Source organism: Pleuronectes platessa, chromosome 11 (genome assembly GCF_947347685.1).
Source record: "Pleuronectes platessa chromosome 11, fPlePla1.1, whole genome shotgun sequence".
Taxonomy (NCBI): Eukaryota; Metazoa; Chordata; class Actinopteri; order Pleuronectiformes; family Pleuronectidae; genus Pleuronectes; species Pleuronectes platessa.
Genome location: NC_070636.1, coordinates 2,892,889 through 2,907,008, shown reverse-complemented (window position 1 = coordinate 2,907,008; position 14,120 = coordinate 2,892,889). Strand labels below are relative to the sequence as shown.

At 43.1% G+C, this 14,120-nt stretch overlaps 1 protein-coding gene across 2 annotated transcripts in view; it reads right to left on the bottom strand.

Annotated features, from left to right (window-relative positions):
- The window catches only part of slc4a11 (solute carrier family 4 member 11), a 67,421-nt gene extending 56,858 nt beyond the window's left edge, over positions 1 to 10,563 (bottom strand). The window contains exon 1 of one of the 2 annotated variants that reach the window (XM_053433727.1): positions 10,371 to 10,563. In XM_053433727.1, coding sequence (XP_053289702.1) covers positions 10,371 to 10,407 — 37 coding nt within the window. In that variant the 5' untranslated portion in view covers positions 10,408 to 10,563. The remainder of the gene's footprint in view (positions 1 to 10,370) is intronic. The other variant, XM_053433730.1, reaches the window with a different exon arrangement.
- Positions 10,564 to 14,120: the final 3,557 nt, after the last annotated feature.

Here is a 14,120-nt window from a genome sequence, read left to right as displayed (position 1 = left end):
TACTTGACACTTTGTCATTTTAGCACTGATGTAGAAAATGTTTACTCAGTGGCAATTGCCCCAGAGTTTAAAATTAGCACCGGAGGTACCAGTAAGAATTATTTTAGAGGAAAAACTAAACTTGGACACGGTTTGATTAATATGATGACAGCTGTGTCCCGAGGCTGGTGTCTGACGCTGATGATGTCACGGCAGAGCCTTGACCACAGAGCTGGCCAAGAGCGAGAGTGATGCTGGACGGCAGTGGGAGGGTGTGCAATCAAACATATTTATTTACATGTATGTGCTACTGGTACATGTATGTTTTCGTAAATGTGTCAAAGATTCCATCCGAAAAAACTAAATTAGCTGGAGGTCGAGGTGGAGCCACGACAGAGCTATTAAAGGAAGAGAGCCACAGGCGGCGCAGAACAAACAAGTTCAACAACACAGAAGATTGATTTCATTATTTTTCAGGAACTAGAACTATAGGAGAATATTTCATACTGTGATTGACAGCTGGATGGGCAGCAGGCCTCAGCCACAGAACAAAACACAACTCTCCAGTGTGCCCTCGATGTAATTCATTTATTTTCTAATCAAAAATCTACATGTGAGCAAAAGGAACAAAATCGGTCCCGCAACACGTCTGTTTTTCCAGCCTGTCTGTTTTCTCTCTCTGTGGATTTAAGTGTCTTTTGGTGTCTGGTCTGTGCACTGAGCAGCTCTGCAGTAATCCTCTGCTCCTTTCACCTGAGAGGGATTGATAGTTATAGTGAGCTGGCTGCTGCCAGTTCACAGATAAATCTGGCTCGTCTGCGGCGTGGCGAGACGAGGCATCGTGACGGAGGTTAGCGGAGGAACGTGCCCCAATTCAAACCCCCACCTCCTCTGTTTTCCCTTTTCCATCCTGTCTCCATTTCTGGGCTTTATTTTGGAGATATTTAACATGTTTACATCTTTTGCTTGTGTTTCTCATTTCCCATCCTCTCATTCCCACACAGTCACACACAGGTATAGGATTCTGCTCAGGTGCTGCAGCAGGGACGCTCACAGTGTGTGTGTGTGTGTGTGTGTGTGTGTGTGTGTGTGTGTGTGTGTGTGTGTGTGTGTGTGTGTGTGTGTTCAGTGTGCAAGTGACTGAGAGGGTTGTTCCACTACACACACACACACACACACACACACATGCACGCACACAAGCCAACCGCTGGCTGCAGCAATTGGCTGTCTTGTTTTTCATAGGAGGGGGGGGGGGGGGGGAGAGAAATAAGAAAGTCGGTGCGGGGGGATTCCTGCTAATTACTTGCACATTCCCATCTTCCTCCGGCTCGATTAAAGCCAGGCCACCATCTCTTTTTTTTAAAGTCGGCTGTTCTCTCCACACGGCTCTCTACTGTACGCCGCTCCCCCCCGCCCGCTACCCGACAGCCCGTCTCACTGCTTTTCATTTTGTGGTGTTCCCCCACTGAAACTACACAGGCACAGTTCTCACTGGATCGATGTGAGGCGGCCGCGGAGAAGACTCTAATGTAAATGTGACGTGCTGTCAGTCTCCACCATCTGTGAGGTTCTCGATTAAAATGTGCCCGTTCCTGCCTGTTTCATGTGGAAATAATTGACTTTCACCCACGGTAGCAGAGAGAGGACGGCTCATTTTAAAAAGAGGTAAAAATGTAATCAAATAGACGTTGAGTATTTGTACCTTGTTAGTATGCAGTGGCCCTGGTGAGAATCAAACCCCTAACCTCAGCAGTGTAAGAGCCCTGCCCTGTGCAGGAGCTGTCTCTTTGATTGGCTCGGTTGTTTCCCACTCCGCCACTGACAGAATTTAAATTAAGGAACCGTGGCTTCCTACTGTTCTCCAGATTACAGATCTATGTCTCACTGCTACTCTTTGTTTAATTCTCCACCTGTCACTGGGGGTGGAGGGGTTTGTGTCTTCTTTTGTCTGTTTGACGTTGTGAGTCTTCCTCTTACACCGGAGCTGAGATCCTTTCGCCCTCGCACTTCTCTCAGTCTGGACTGTTGTTCTACATTTATTCTACAACACAAAGTTACTCACACAGACCTTAACTACAGATGTAACATCAACTACAGAACGTGAGCTGGAATACGAATTCAATTCTGGCACTGCAGCATATGGAGGATGTAAATTACACTGGTATGACATGTGGCAAGGACAAAGAGGACATCCGACTTAGTGTGAAAGAACACACGAGCGGAACAGTGCTCGTGGATAAAAACCATACATGTTAGTGTGTGCTTGTGTGTGTCTGTGAGTGTGCCTTTGTGTGTCTGTGCAAAGTCGGCATTCAACATCTGTTTGAAAATAGCAGGACGGCATGAAAAAACCATGGTGTGAGCGCGAATGAGAAAATGTCTGCAGGACTCGTCCAACATGAAGCTACTTGTTTCTGCAGCTCAGAATGCGTCTTGCCTGAATTGGGTGGGTCATACATGATAGGACATGAGTGCGTCTCTGCATGCTCCTGTGTGTGTGTGTGTGTGTGTGTGTGTGTGTGTCTGCATGCCTGTGTGTGTGTGTGTGTGTGTGTGAAAGTGTCACACACCTCTAATACATATTGCCACACTCTACTTAGCACATTGATATTTCTTCTCACACACTAGGAGACAGCTTTCCAATCAAGATTTGGAATTTCATCGACATTCTCTGACATCCTGGAATAATTACTTTTGTAATGTGTGAGTGTGTGTTGTGTGTGTGTGTGTGTGTGTGTGTGTGTGTGTGTGTGTGTGTGTGTGTGTGTGTGTGTGTGTGTGTGTGTGTGTGTGTGTGTGTAGTGGGGGTATATATTGAGGAGCCGAGCAGCCGAGTGCCATCTCTACCGCTCTGTTGTGTTCTGTTTGTTGGTTTTTAAATTAAATTCACTGCAAAGGGGGAGAGAGTAAACTGCACAGCACACATCTCTGTGCAGAGCGACATCGAGAAGGAAGTGAAACAAGCACCTAGCCTGTGCACGGCACTGCTTCCTGTACTGTAACCTGTGGGGGACGCCTCCATGTGCAGTGGATGGGTGTGCACGAGCTGTTTAACTGCAGCCTGATTACACAACAGCAGTTATTTTCGAAACATGCATTTGTGTGTGTAAAAGTAGCTTCATTTACCCCGCCTTCATCTCTTTGTGTGTATGTGCTGTCGAAGTGATTATGTGCCTCGCGATCTTATTTAAATTCAAAGAGACAATGTGTTTTATTACCGAGTGAAAAGCATCTCTTGTATTTTGAATGAGACAAGACACAAACTCTGTGAGAAGTCAAATGAAAGTGGATCAAATCTGCAGCGACATCAATCTCTCATCGTTCACAGTGGGGGAAACTCTAAACTACTGAGATCCAAACACATCTGCTCCTCAAAACAAAGGAAACTCAACTAAATACTGTGGACAAACAAGTGTTTCCATATGATTTTGTGAATAAAACAGAACTCTAATAGCTTCTGACACTTTCTGCCTTTATAATCAGGGGTTTAAAATAACTGCAGTGTTGTAACTCCATTTGTGAACACTGGTTGTTTTTCCAGGAGGCAGCAAGCTGGTCTTTAAACCCCAAAACCCCCTTTTATCTGACCATTGAAGAAGCTTTCATCCCTACAACAATAGATGTTTTTTATACATCCCCATCTGGAGGGTATGAGGCACTGACATGTGGAATTAAGAGGTTTGTGAGAGTCACATGCTAAAGACCATGTTGGAACTAAAAGGCTTTTTTTGTACTTGGTTCTGCTAAATATTGGCCGTTTAATTAGCTTGTAAAATCGACATTAGTCTGGAATTCAGAATAGATTTTTTTGAGAGGGAGAGAGAAGTGATTAAAACTCTTCACATTGTATGTTCTGCTGACTGTGAAGACTAGAATACTGTGATGTTACAGAGCAGTATAGAGTCAGCATTGTGCTGAAAATACTACTGTACAACAATACAGTACTTATACAAACTATTATTAATAACACAACCAAGTGAACTGATGTTTGGCTCGTTTCTTGACATCAACAAAGTTCATTTCTGATTTAAGCTGAGTTCACATCCTTCTTCTGCTGGAGAGAAATGTACTTATGACCACGTGTTCACGAATCCTTGCCAACGGATCACGCATCTGTTTGGTGTGTCCGTTGTGCACGTCCTCGGAAATGAACGCAATAACACAATAACTACATGAAGGTAGGGGCCGTTGTTGATTTAAAGATCCTCTCATACCGTTTACGATGAAACCACAATCCCTCTTTCTGTGGTGATTTCAGAAGTAACTGGAGGCTAACCTCCTCGAGTGTCGTGAACAATTACACTCATGATGCATCTGGTGCATAAACGCGTGGCTACGTTTATATCTCCGGGCTTTTACCTACTGACGTTCGTGTGCCTGGTCTTAATCACCCACTTAGTACTTTTACTTTGACACATGTAAGTTTAGACTTTCTTGTACACTAAAAGAGATTATTTTAAAATCTTGTCTCAAAACCTCTTTTGGTGAGTTTGATTAGCATTTATCTCAACTGTTTTTTATTGGATTTTACTTTGTTCTAGACGTTTTCACTGCTTTCTGTCATTTATTACTAAAAAAAGGAATCTGACCATTGTTCTTAATCAATCGAGCCATCACATTAAGCTGGACTGGTTTTGACCTAAGTGATCAATTCTAGGGTGGCTTGATTGATCGTATTAAGATCTTGATTTATGCCTCTGTGCGATTTCTTAATGTGACAATAGATTCTGCCAAGTTTCCGTTTTGCAGGGAGATCCAGTGCATCTAATCAAGCACTCCCAACTGCCCCCCCGAAACTGAATTAACCAAAGACGAGTGTCTGTAACTTCAGATCACAAAATGTGCACGGAAAGAGCGGAGCACGGACGTCGATTTAAATAAAAAATCTAATGTTTGCTCGAGACAAGACGAGCGAGACACATCGAACGAAATAGCTACTTAGGAACCAGAAAATTGCTGCAGAATTGAGGAAACCCAGCGGTGAGGAAGAACAAATACATTTATCAAACAACTGCTCTGATAAAAAACACACTGTTTGTTTTGTAAAAAGCTTATTTTTACGCTCTCGTAACCTTAATCAAAATGTCTGTGTATCAAGGTGTGTGGTGTGAAGCACATTTAAAACAAGATTCATGCTTATTGGGACATGGATGGTTTTTTTCTGCCGAATGTAGAAACTTGGTGAGACAAGAAATGAAAAAACTGAACATTGGAGATTATTTCAATGTACTGACAGAGTGCAAATGAAGGACAGACTGTGGCTCAGGAGGTAGAGCGGGTCATTGACCAGAAGGTAAAGGGTTCGATCCCCGGCTTTTGGATTAGATAAACCCCATTCATAAATACAGTCCATTTTTATAAAGGGAAATTCAAATTCTCATTAAGAACATGCAGAATCATAGATGTGTCTCCTGAAAGGATGGAAACTTGGGCCAAATACTCCGAAGCTTTTAAGCTTAGCGATGAAATTTGGTTTCTACCAAATCTCCCACAACAAACTTTTACATTTCATTTATGTATTTTGAATTCATGTTTTGTGAAATGAACTCATAAAGCTAAAGCTCAAAGGCTTTCTTGTATTCGGACTTTAATAACATAAATGTGGTTTTCCACACGAGTGGTTTTCTACTTCAGTTGAGAAGATAATTCTCAAAATAATCCACACGGTACCCCTGCTGCTGAAATCCTTTTAGCTTGACTTGTACTTCTATTTGTAGCAGCAGTTGTTGTTGTTTTTGTAATTGCACCTCATTGAAGTCAGAGTGATAAAATCCTTTATCACTGACACACTAAGTGATTCAAATCACAGCGCAAAACAAACACCGGTCACAGAAGAGGTGTTTGTTCCAAAACTCCCGACACAGTAAATTAACAGCAGCGAGGTCACATTGCATCTGACCGGGACCTGACTTTTAATATTTTCACAAATTTCTCCGCATTTGTGATAAATATCGTCTTGAAAAATAAATATGAGAAGACAGAAAACACAACCTGAGATAAAAAAGAGATGGAGCAAGGCAGAGACATAAAGACAAACGTGTCTGTGTGTGTGTGTGTGTGTGTGTGTGTGTGTGTGTTTTGTTTTGATTGTAATGAATGTGTGGTCATCGTTCTGTGTTCCTTGAACTGTGCATGATAGGTGTCTGTCTTGACACATCTACATAATTTGTTTTGCATGTGAACCAACAAATTATGGAGATAGAGTGAGTTGTGTAGGTAATTACGTGCAGTATACGGACAATATCTGTGACAGTTGGTGTGAGTGTGCATTTCTCTGTGTGAATAAAATGGACGTGTGTGTCCGTCGTGTCGTATCTGGCATAGACGCGGTTTTGTGATATCTCAGTGTGTTACTGTATAATAATTTGTATATGTGTATGTGTCGATGTGTGTTTCTCCTCTACCCAGATGGCTGTGCTCAGAGGCTGGAGCTTCTGAGATCTGTTGCCAGTGGTGAATACTGATCAGAGATCACTGTCACATCTACAGCACACACACACACACACACCGCCACACGTCATCCATCTTTCACACACACCTCCACTTCCACACGGTCAAACTACTAATTCACACAGCCACTATGTGTCCGCCATGCTGATCTTTTCTGGCTCCGCGGGTCACCGCGGTGACGCTGGTTATGAGGCCGTCCGTCACACATGAGGTTCGACGCCCTGCTGGAGATCTCAGCTTCATGTCATAATGACCTTAGTTAATCAGGACACTTTAAAACAACGACCACACACACACAGTGTTAGTATTTTGTCTCCAGAACTGGCTCTGTACTCTCTTAGTAGCTCTTACAAAGAAATTAAAAATATTTACTGGCAGTATATGGACAATAAATGGGGTTATTGAATTTAAAGCTGTATTTCAAGGAAAAATTGCAGAACATTGCCTAGTTTCAGATTCTAAGAATTTGCTCTTTGTTAGGTGATAAACTAAAAAGTGATAATAAACTGCTTATGTTCACAGACATTTTACTGAAGAGATTTATTTATTGAGAAAAATTCTCTGATAAAGAAATAATTGTTATTGCATCTGTGAATCGTGCGTTTTAATTTTATTTTTTTATCTATTCATTTAATTGCAGTTAAATTGAGTTGATCTTCTGAGATGAATATATATTATCATACTATCATATTATGGCAAAAATGCATACAACTTGATGTTACTTTGATTATTTATAACTTTATAACAATTAAATGTGTAAAACAATTAAACAAGAAATTTAAGTAACTGGGATTTAAATGTCACCTGAATAATAAAAACTGATCACAGAGATGTTGAGAGGAAAATGTGATCGAACTATGAATCAACTAAACGTCAATTAACTATGAAGCCAATTATTTGCTTTACCCATTTTCACTAATGAACAATGTTCTGTAAGTGGGTTAACACACTGCAGGCGTTGGGTTGTCCAGGACGTTAAAACCATCAACGCCTCAGGTTTGAATATTAAAAAAACTAAATGGGGGATTATCACGTTGAGTAATTATACGAGGAAGCTCTGTTGTAATTTACAAGTCCATGAAACGAATCCCAGATCACCTGACCTCCTCCCACGGCATCGGCTGCTCCTTCACCTGTCGACAGCTTGCCACCGATAATGACACAATCTGGAGGATTACTCACAATATGCTGCAATAAGGCATCGCTCATGCTCAGAGACGTAAACACCAGTGAGAGACAGTTTCTCTGGCCTGTGTGTGTTCATTGAGATTCAGCTCTGTTATGTACAGTGGGATCAGAACAATATGAAATCCATAGTAAAGAGAATTTGGGACGTGGGGGATCTCTCTTGCGAAAAAACAAACGAATCACATTTAATCACGATTCGTATTGTGACCCTTTCCCCATATTTTAAATGTACCAGTGAGAATATCCAGACTCCCACCAGCCCACAATCTAGTGGCTCCATCTCAACACAATGTTACATTAAAGAAACCTCCAGATCAGTGATAACCGTTTGTGACACAGATGAGTGGGGTTGTTCCTGACCCCAGTGAAACACCCAGGACACGCAATGGAGTAAAAAACAAAGATGGACTCCACTATCCAGAAATTAAGCCAAAGTGTCTGCGATACAAACGCTGTCATCTCCTGCCAAATCATTGCATTTGACCTGTACTTTGAAATTCTGGTCCATGTCCCAACTGCTAACATGGAGGAGGCAGAGGTTATGACCTATACAGGAGCAAGCCACCAGAGGGCGCTCCAGATGGTTTCGGCTTCCCTGTTGAGGAGCTTTCATGTCGTCCACCTTCATGCGCAGTCTATAGGACACACTGACAGATTCCCTCAGACACTTCCTTTGTGGGTGGTTGATGTGGTGTAATTCCCACATTGTGTTATTCTTGAATGTTTACAGTTAATTGTATCTTTCCAACTTTGTACATATAGTCATGCTGCTGGCTCAAGTTGAATTGTTTTTCACATATGTCACACATGAAAGAGACAAATGATATAATTGGACCAACCCGCGCAGCCACCTACGTAGTTATGTAACGCAGATTCATGTTATCGGGGTGGACCGACTGTAAATGTAATAAAATGTCACGACCTCTACGTTTCACTTGGGAAAAGAAGATTGTGGACGACTTAAAAAGCGATCACTATATATAATCTTCAGATCACCAACCCCTGCTGGCGAGGATCAATATCTCAATCATAGTCCTGCAGGTAGACTGTCTTTTTTTTTATCTTGCTCTACAGGGCATTTAAACCTTCACATGTGCATTTAAGTCCAAGGTTAAGTTACGAGACGGAGAAATCTACAGAATGAATGGGATTAAAATGATTAGATATGACTGAATCAACGGAATTAGACATTTCCTGCTGTCACCAACAACCCAAATCTCAACCTTCCTCAATGGAAATCCATTGGAATACCTTTCTGTTCACAGAACACAATTGTTCTGCTGTGAATATCAAACCTGCCCTCTCTGCGCCTCTGATCAGCTTCTAAGCAAATGAATGCAAATTACTCTTCAGAGGACGAGCCACAGCAGTGTCCATTACGCCCCGACACACACTCGGAAATGTAGTTAGTGTGCACAGTGTATGACGCTGGTGCACAAATGCATACACACACACAGACACACACACACTCTCACATCTCTCACCAGAGCACGACTGAACTCTGACAAACACATACGCACAAATACACACACGGATATTTGAGCATATTAAGCCATACACACACACACACACACAGGGGGATTTACTCTCAAACAAAACACCCTCATGCACATACACACAGTCTCACATAATATTCCGTCATTTGCATTTTTCCATATAATGTCCCCTCACACACACACACATACACATGCATGCACACACACACCAAGACGCAGCATCCTGCTCTGCCTTTCCAGACAAATGAAAGTGAGAAGGCAGCCGCATCACACCTCCGAATGGGCTGCAGGCTCTCAGGACTTTGAGTGAGGGGAGAACTCGCTGCTCCCCTGTGGCTGTCACCAACACTAATCTGTCCGTCTTTCTCCCTCTCATGCACACAGACACACAAACACAAAAGCTGATTGTTGGGTTTTTCCTTCAATTTCTCATGAACAGAAACACATTCACACATACACACAACTGTACACACACTGACACACGCACATGTTGCTGTACACAGTCACACACACAGTGTTTCTTGTGTCGATCCCGCTCTGTCTAGCAGGCGCACATGCACGAGCCGCGCCAGTGCAACACATGAGAAAGTGCATTATGAGCCCGGGCGTTCTCTGCATTCCAGCTGTGCTCTGCTCGACAGGTATACGGGCTGTTTATCCTGAAAGGTTTCCAATGCAATCTTTTCTCAAGGTTCAGATTGTGAAAACTGACGACGCAGGAACCTCTTGTGTCGCATACCAGACATAAACAAGAAGGAGGAGGAGAGAGAGAGAGAGAGAGAGAGAGAGAGAGAGAGAGAGAGAGAGAGAGGTAGAGAGAGGGAGAGAGAGGTAGAGAGAGAGAGAGAGAGAGAGAGAGAGAGAGAGAAAAGAGAAACGGCAAAAGCGTGCTCAGTCTAAAATGCAAAAAAAGAAAAGAGAGGTTTTATTTCTGTGAGCAAACCATCGCTTCTACAAACGCACCTCCCCTGAGAAGGAACACCAAAACAGGATTTCTGTCACAAGCAGTCACATTCCTAAGTATGCAGAAAGAGCAAACATTAAAAAAAATGTAAAAAAAACATCTATACAGTAGAACACATGCACACCCAAACATCTGCCCTTCCCTCCAAGTGGAGGTGGAGGTGGGCTGCACATGCTTTGCACGGGGAGGTTCTCAGGTTTCACTATGGGCAGGGAACCCCAAGGTTCTCCCAGTGAACGCTGGGTCGTGCACAGCTGAGGAGCAGCTCTGGAGAGCTTTGCTGCTTCACTTACCCGAGGGCACGAAATGAAGAACTTTGTTGGTCTCCATGGCTGCGCAAGTGGTGGGCGAATGCACACTTCCTCTCTCCGACCGCTTCCCCCCCCCCCAAGTCAACCCATCATGGTTGTGTTATCCTGTGCTGATGAGAGTGAGATCACCTCTGCTCTCTGGCTCTCTCTTGTTTCTGACTGCCGCTCAGACACATGCAGTGACTCAGCCCCACTCTGCCTGCCAGCACGCTGCCTCGCCGCTGGGTCCTAGTGCCTTCGTGCCTCTCCATCCATTCCTTTGCTCCAGCCTACCAGACAGCAGCCTATGGCAGGCCGGCGTGCAGCAGGGCGAAACCTCACGTCAGGACACACCCCCTCTATCAGCCTCCTCTGAGCACATCCCAGCCGCCCTGCAACATGTTACGTTGTTGTCAGCCATACTGAACCAACTAGTCACCATTACACTTTCTCAAAGCTCAGCGTGACTTATGTTGGCCTGAGGAACATCTCTATGCTGAATCCCTCGTCGTGCTTGTGTTAGGAAGCAGGGAAACGATGAATGGCGTGAAGGCGAGGGCGTCACGTGTTGTTGTCGTGCACTCGTGTCACAATGCATCTATTCATGCTCAATTATCTTGGATGTATTGCTTTGTCTATTTTTACAAAATTGGACTGTCTCGGAGAAAAGTCTGAGTCAGTTGCTCCAGCTATTTTCTGAGTAGGCATGTTGAAGATATTTCTAACACGCAACGGAAGACAATGACATTCTAGAGCTTTTGGTGATAAGGGCCAACTCAGGTGTCCTCCTACTCCTTTCCGAGATGTTCAGAGTTCAAGTCTGAAAACAGACAAACAACCTATAAACAAACTATAGTCTTGCTCTGATCTTGGTCTCGTTCCAACTCCTCAAATGTGACATTTCGTTGTTTCTGTTCTGATAGATCTTATGATCGTGGCCAGAGGACGAGAGGTTGGACCGTACAGGACCACTTGGCTTCAATGCCGGCCTTTGTCGCATGCAAGAGGCAACCCACTGTGACATCACCCAATGGTTTATGAGCTGTTTTGAAGCCATATGTATGTGACTATATCTGGAGGAGCAGCGGTGGATTCTGACTGAGAGCTTATGGACACTGCACGCTAGGGCTGAACGATTTGGGAAAATAATCTAATTGCGATTTTTTCCCCAAATATTGCGATTGCGATTTAATATGCGATTTTTTTATTTTATCTTCTTTTCCCCCCCAAAAAAACCATAATGAATGATTTAAATATGACACAATATTAGATACATTTACTGTACAATATTCTTTCCGACATTTTAATTTAACGGCTCATTACAGAAACAAGAACAACAAATCAGTGTGCATTTAAGTAATTTAATCAAAGTCATTGTAAGTATAAACACAAGGCATGCACTTTTTATAACCTGTGTGCAAAAGTTACCGTCCTGAGAAAAACATTTTTTAAATTATAGTCTTACTGCTCCCAAGTCAGTAACATTTCCAGTGTTGGTTAAGGATACTATATTCTATATACGTATTCTGAATACTTGGATTACTTCCACATTGAATTGCATTTTATAAGTGTTGGAATGCGGCGTTGTTATAGTAAGTGGAGCAGCAGCAGTTTAAGCTCTCTCTCCGCGGATGCGGCGGGCCAGCTGGATGCGCTGGAAGGGCAGCGTGCGGATCAGCAGCTCCGTAGATTCCCGTTCATGTCCGGGTGGTCGTGCAGCGGCATGGAGGCGCCGGGCCTCAGCAGGAACAACCCCATGCTGAACACCTCCGTCTCGCAGATGTGCATGTAGGTGACCGGGGGGCTCTGGAGCCCCGCCGCCCCGGAGCACGGCTTGCTTTTCCGGGGAGCGATTTTCAGTTCCGCCGCCCGCAACGCGGTCAGCAGCAGGATGAACTCGCTCTGTGAGTCCGCCACGTCGGACGAAGAATTTAGGTCCCTGTGTAGATGATGCAGGCTTGCTTCGCTATCTTCTTGATCAGAGGAGTTTTGTTGTTCCGCGGCATTCTTGCTGCGGGTGAGGACACCAGCCCAGTGCCCTACCTTCTTTCGCACGTTTTAATCGCGCACGTTGCGATTAGAAAATCTCGTTTTATCATATCGCGATTTTATCGCAAATGCAATTAATCGTTCAGCCCTACTGCACGCCCACATACACCTGAGACCTGCACCCATTGGCTAGTAATAGTTATTTATGATCTATTTGACTTCATGAATCTATAATTCTTTTGCTAAAATATAACTTTTAGACAGTAAGAGAAAGCAAAGCATAACAAAATAACTGAAAAGTAAAGCACAGTCAACACTGGTGCTAATTCTAACAAATCTACATTCCCCCAACTGACACCAAAGAGGGAAAATTATGTCCGAGAGCACAGACGAGTCAATCATGCCAAGCTGAAGTGACAGGGACTGGGATTAGGTCTGTGTTGGCACTTCAGTGTTCAGTTGACAAAATCTCCCGTGTTGCATGTTAACAAGTAACCGCAGCTCTCTTCACAGGAGCGAGTTGCAGCTGCAAGTGTCTGCCTGAGGTTTGTACTACAACAACAACTGCAAAACACAAATGTGATCTTATTCTTGCATTAAAATTCAATTGCCCAGAAAACCTGACTCGAGCCCCACTTCCAACCCTCACCAACGCATCTATAGGGAAATAGCACCAGAAACAACACAACACTAATTACTGTTTTCTTATTCATTCAGCCCTTGACTTGATTTCGCTTTTATTGCCTCAACATGTTTTATCTTGGATGATTTATTTCTACCCTCATGAAACTTTGTTTGCTGCAAGTATGCCAACGTATGAGGTCACACAATAGTACGAGGAGCAACATAAAACTGTACATAGAAACTGTTTGGTGTACAGTTATTGACAGTTTAAATGAGCTAATGTGCTTCTATTGATTCCAAAAATAGACCGATTTGAGATATATTTTGGGTCAGAAAAACTTCACTTTCAGGATTTTAGCCTCAGTATCTCTATGATTGTTGGATGTCTGGACTCAGCCTTAGATATCGAGTGAGGACTTGGGTCATCCAGGACGAGCTGATAAGCAGAGCTAAGGAATGGGACGTCTGGAATACCGTGGGTAAGTGCAACAATAGATGGATGGATGGAATATAGCCATATAATCCTACTTTTCAAGATGTGGTGTTTTAAAGTGTGTAATAAAAGAATAGAGGCTTCAGATTTGGCATCCGAACATTTTGAGAACAAACTTCAATCGAACATCTTGAGACGGTGCTGTAACCACTCTCCTGGATTCTCTCTGTCTTGACACAGAATGACCCAGTTATTTCGAAAACAACGCGTGTTCACTCTCAACCCACAAACTGTGCCACAGCAAAGCACAACTCATCCCAGACACTTTGACTGCAGCTCTCGCGAACAATACCGTCGCTGTTTTCACTAAACATTTGCTGCTGTGATGAATAAGCATCTTATTTTCTTGATTAATATCATGCCGATAATAACTAAAACCAGAAATAATACTGAAATAACAGTCCAGTGTTTCTGCCTCTTTTTTAAATCCCCTTTTACAATATTCATTAGAGCTTTTATAATATGGATCTTCAAGGCTGATGCCAATATCCAATATGATCAATCAATCAATTAATTTGTATGCATAGCCCATATCACAATTTGCCTCATGGGGCTGAACAATCTGTACAAGGTAAGAAACCCTCTTTTATTAAACTTAGACTTTATACGGAATGTTTTCATATCAGCAAATGCTGACAGCAATATGT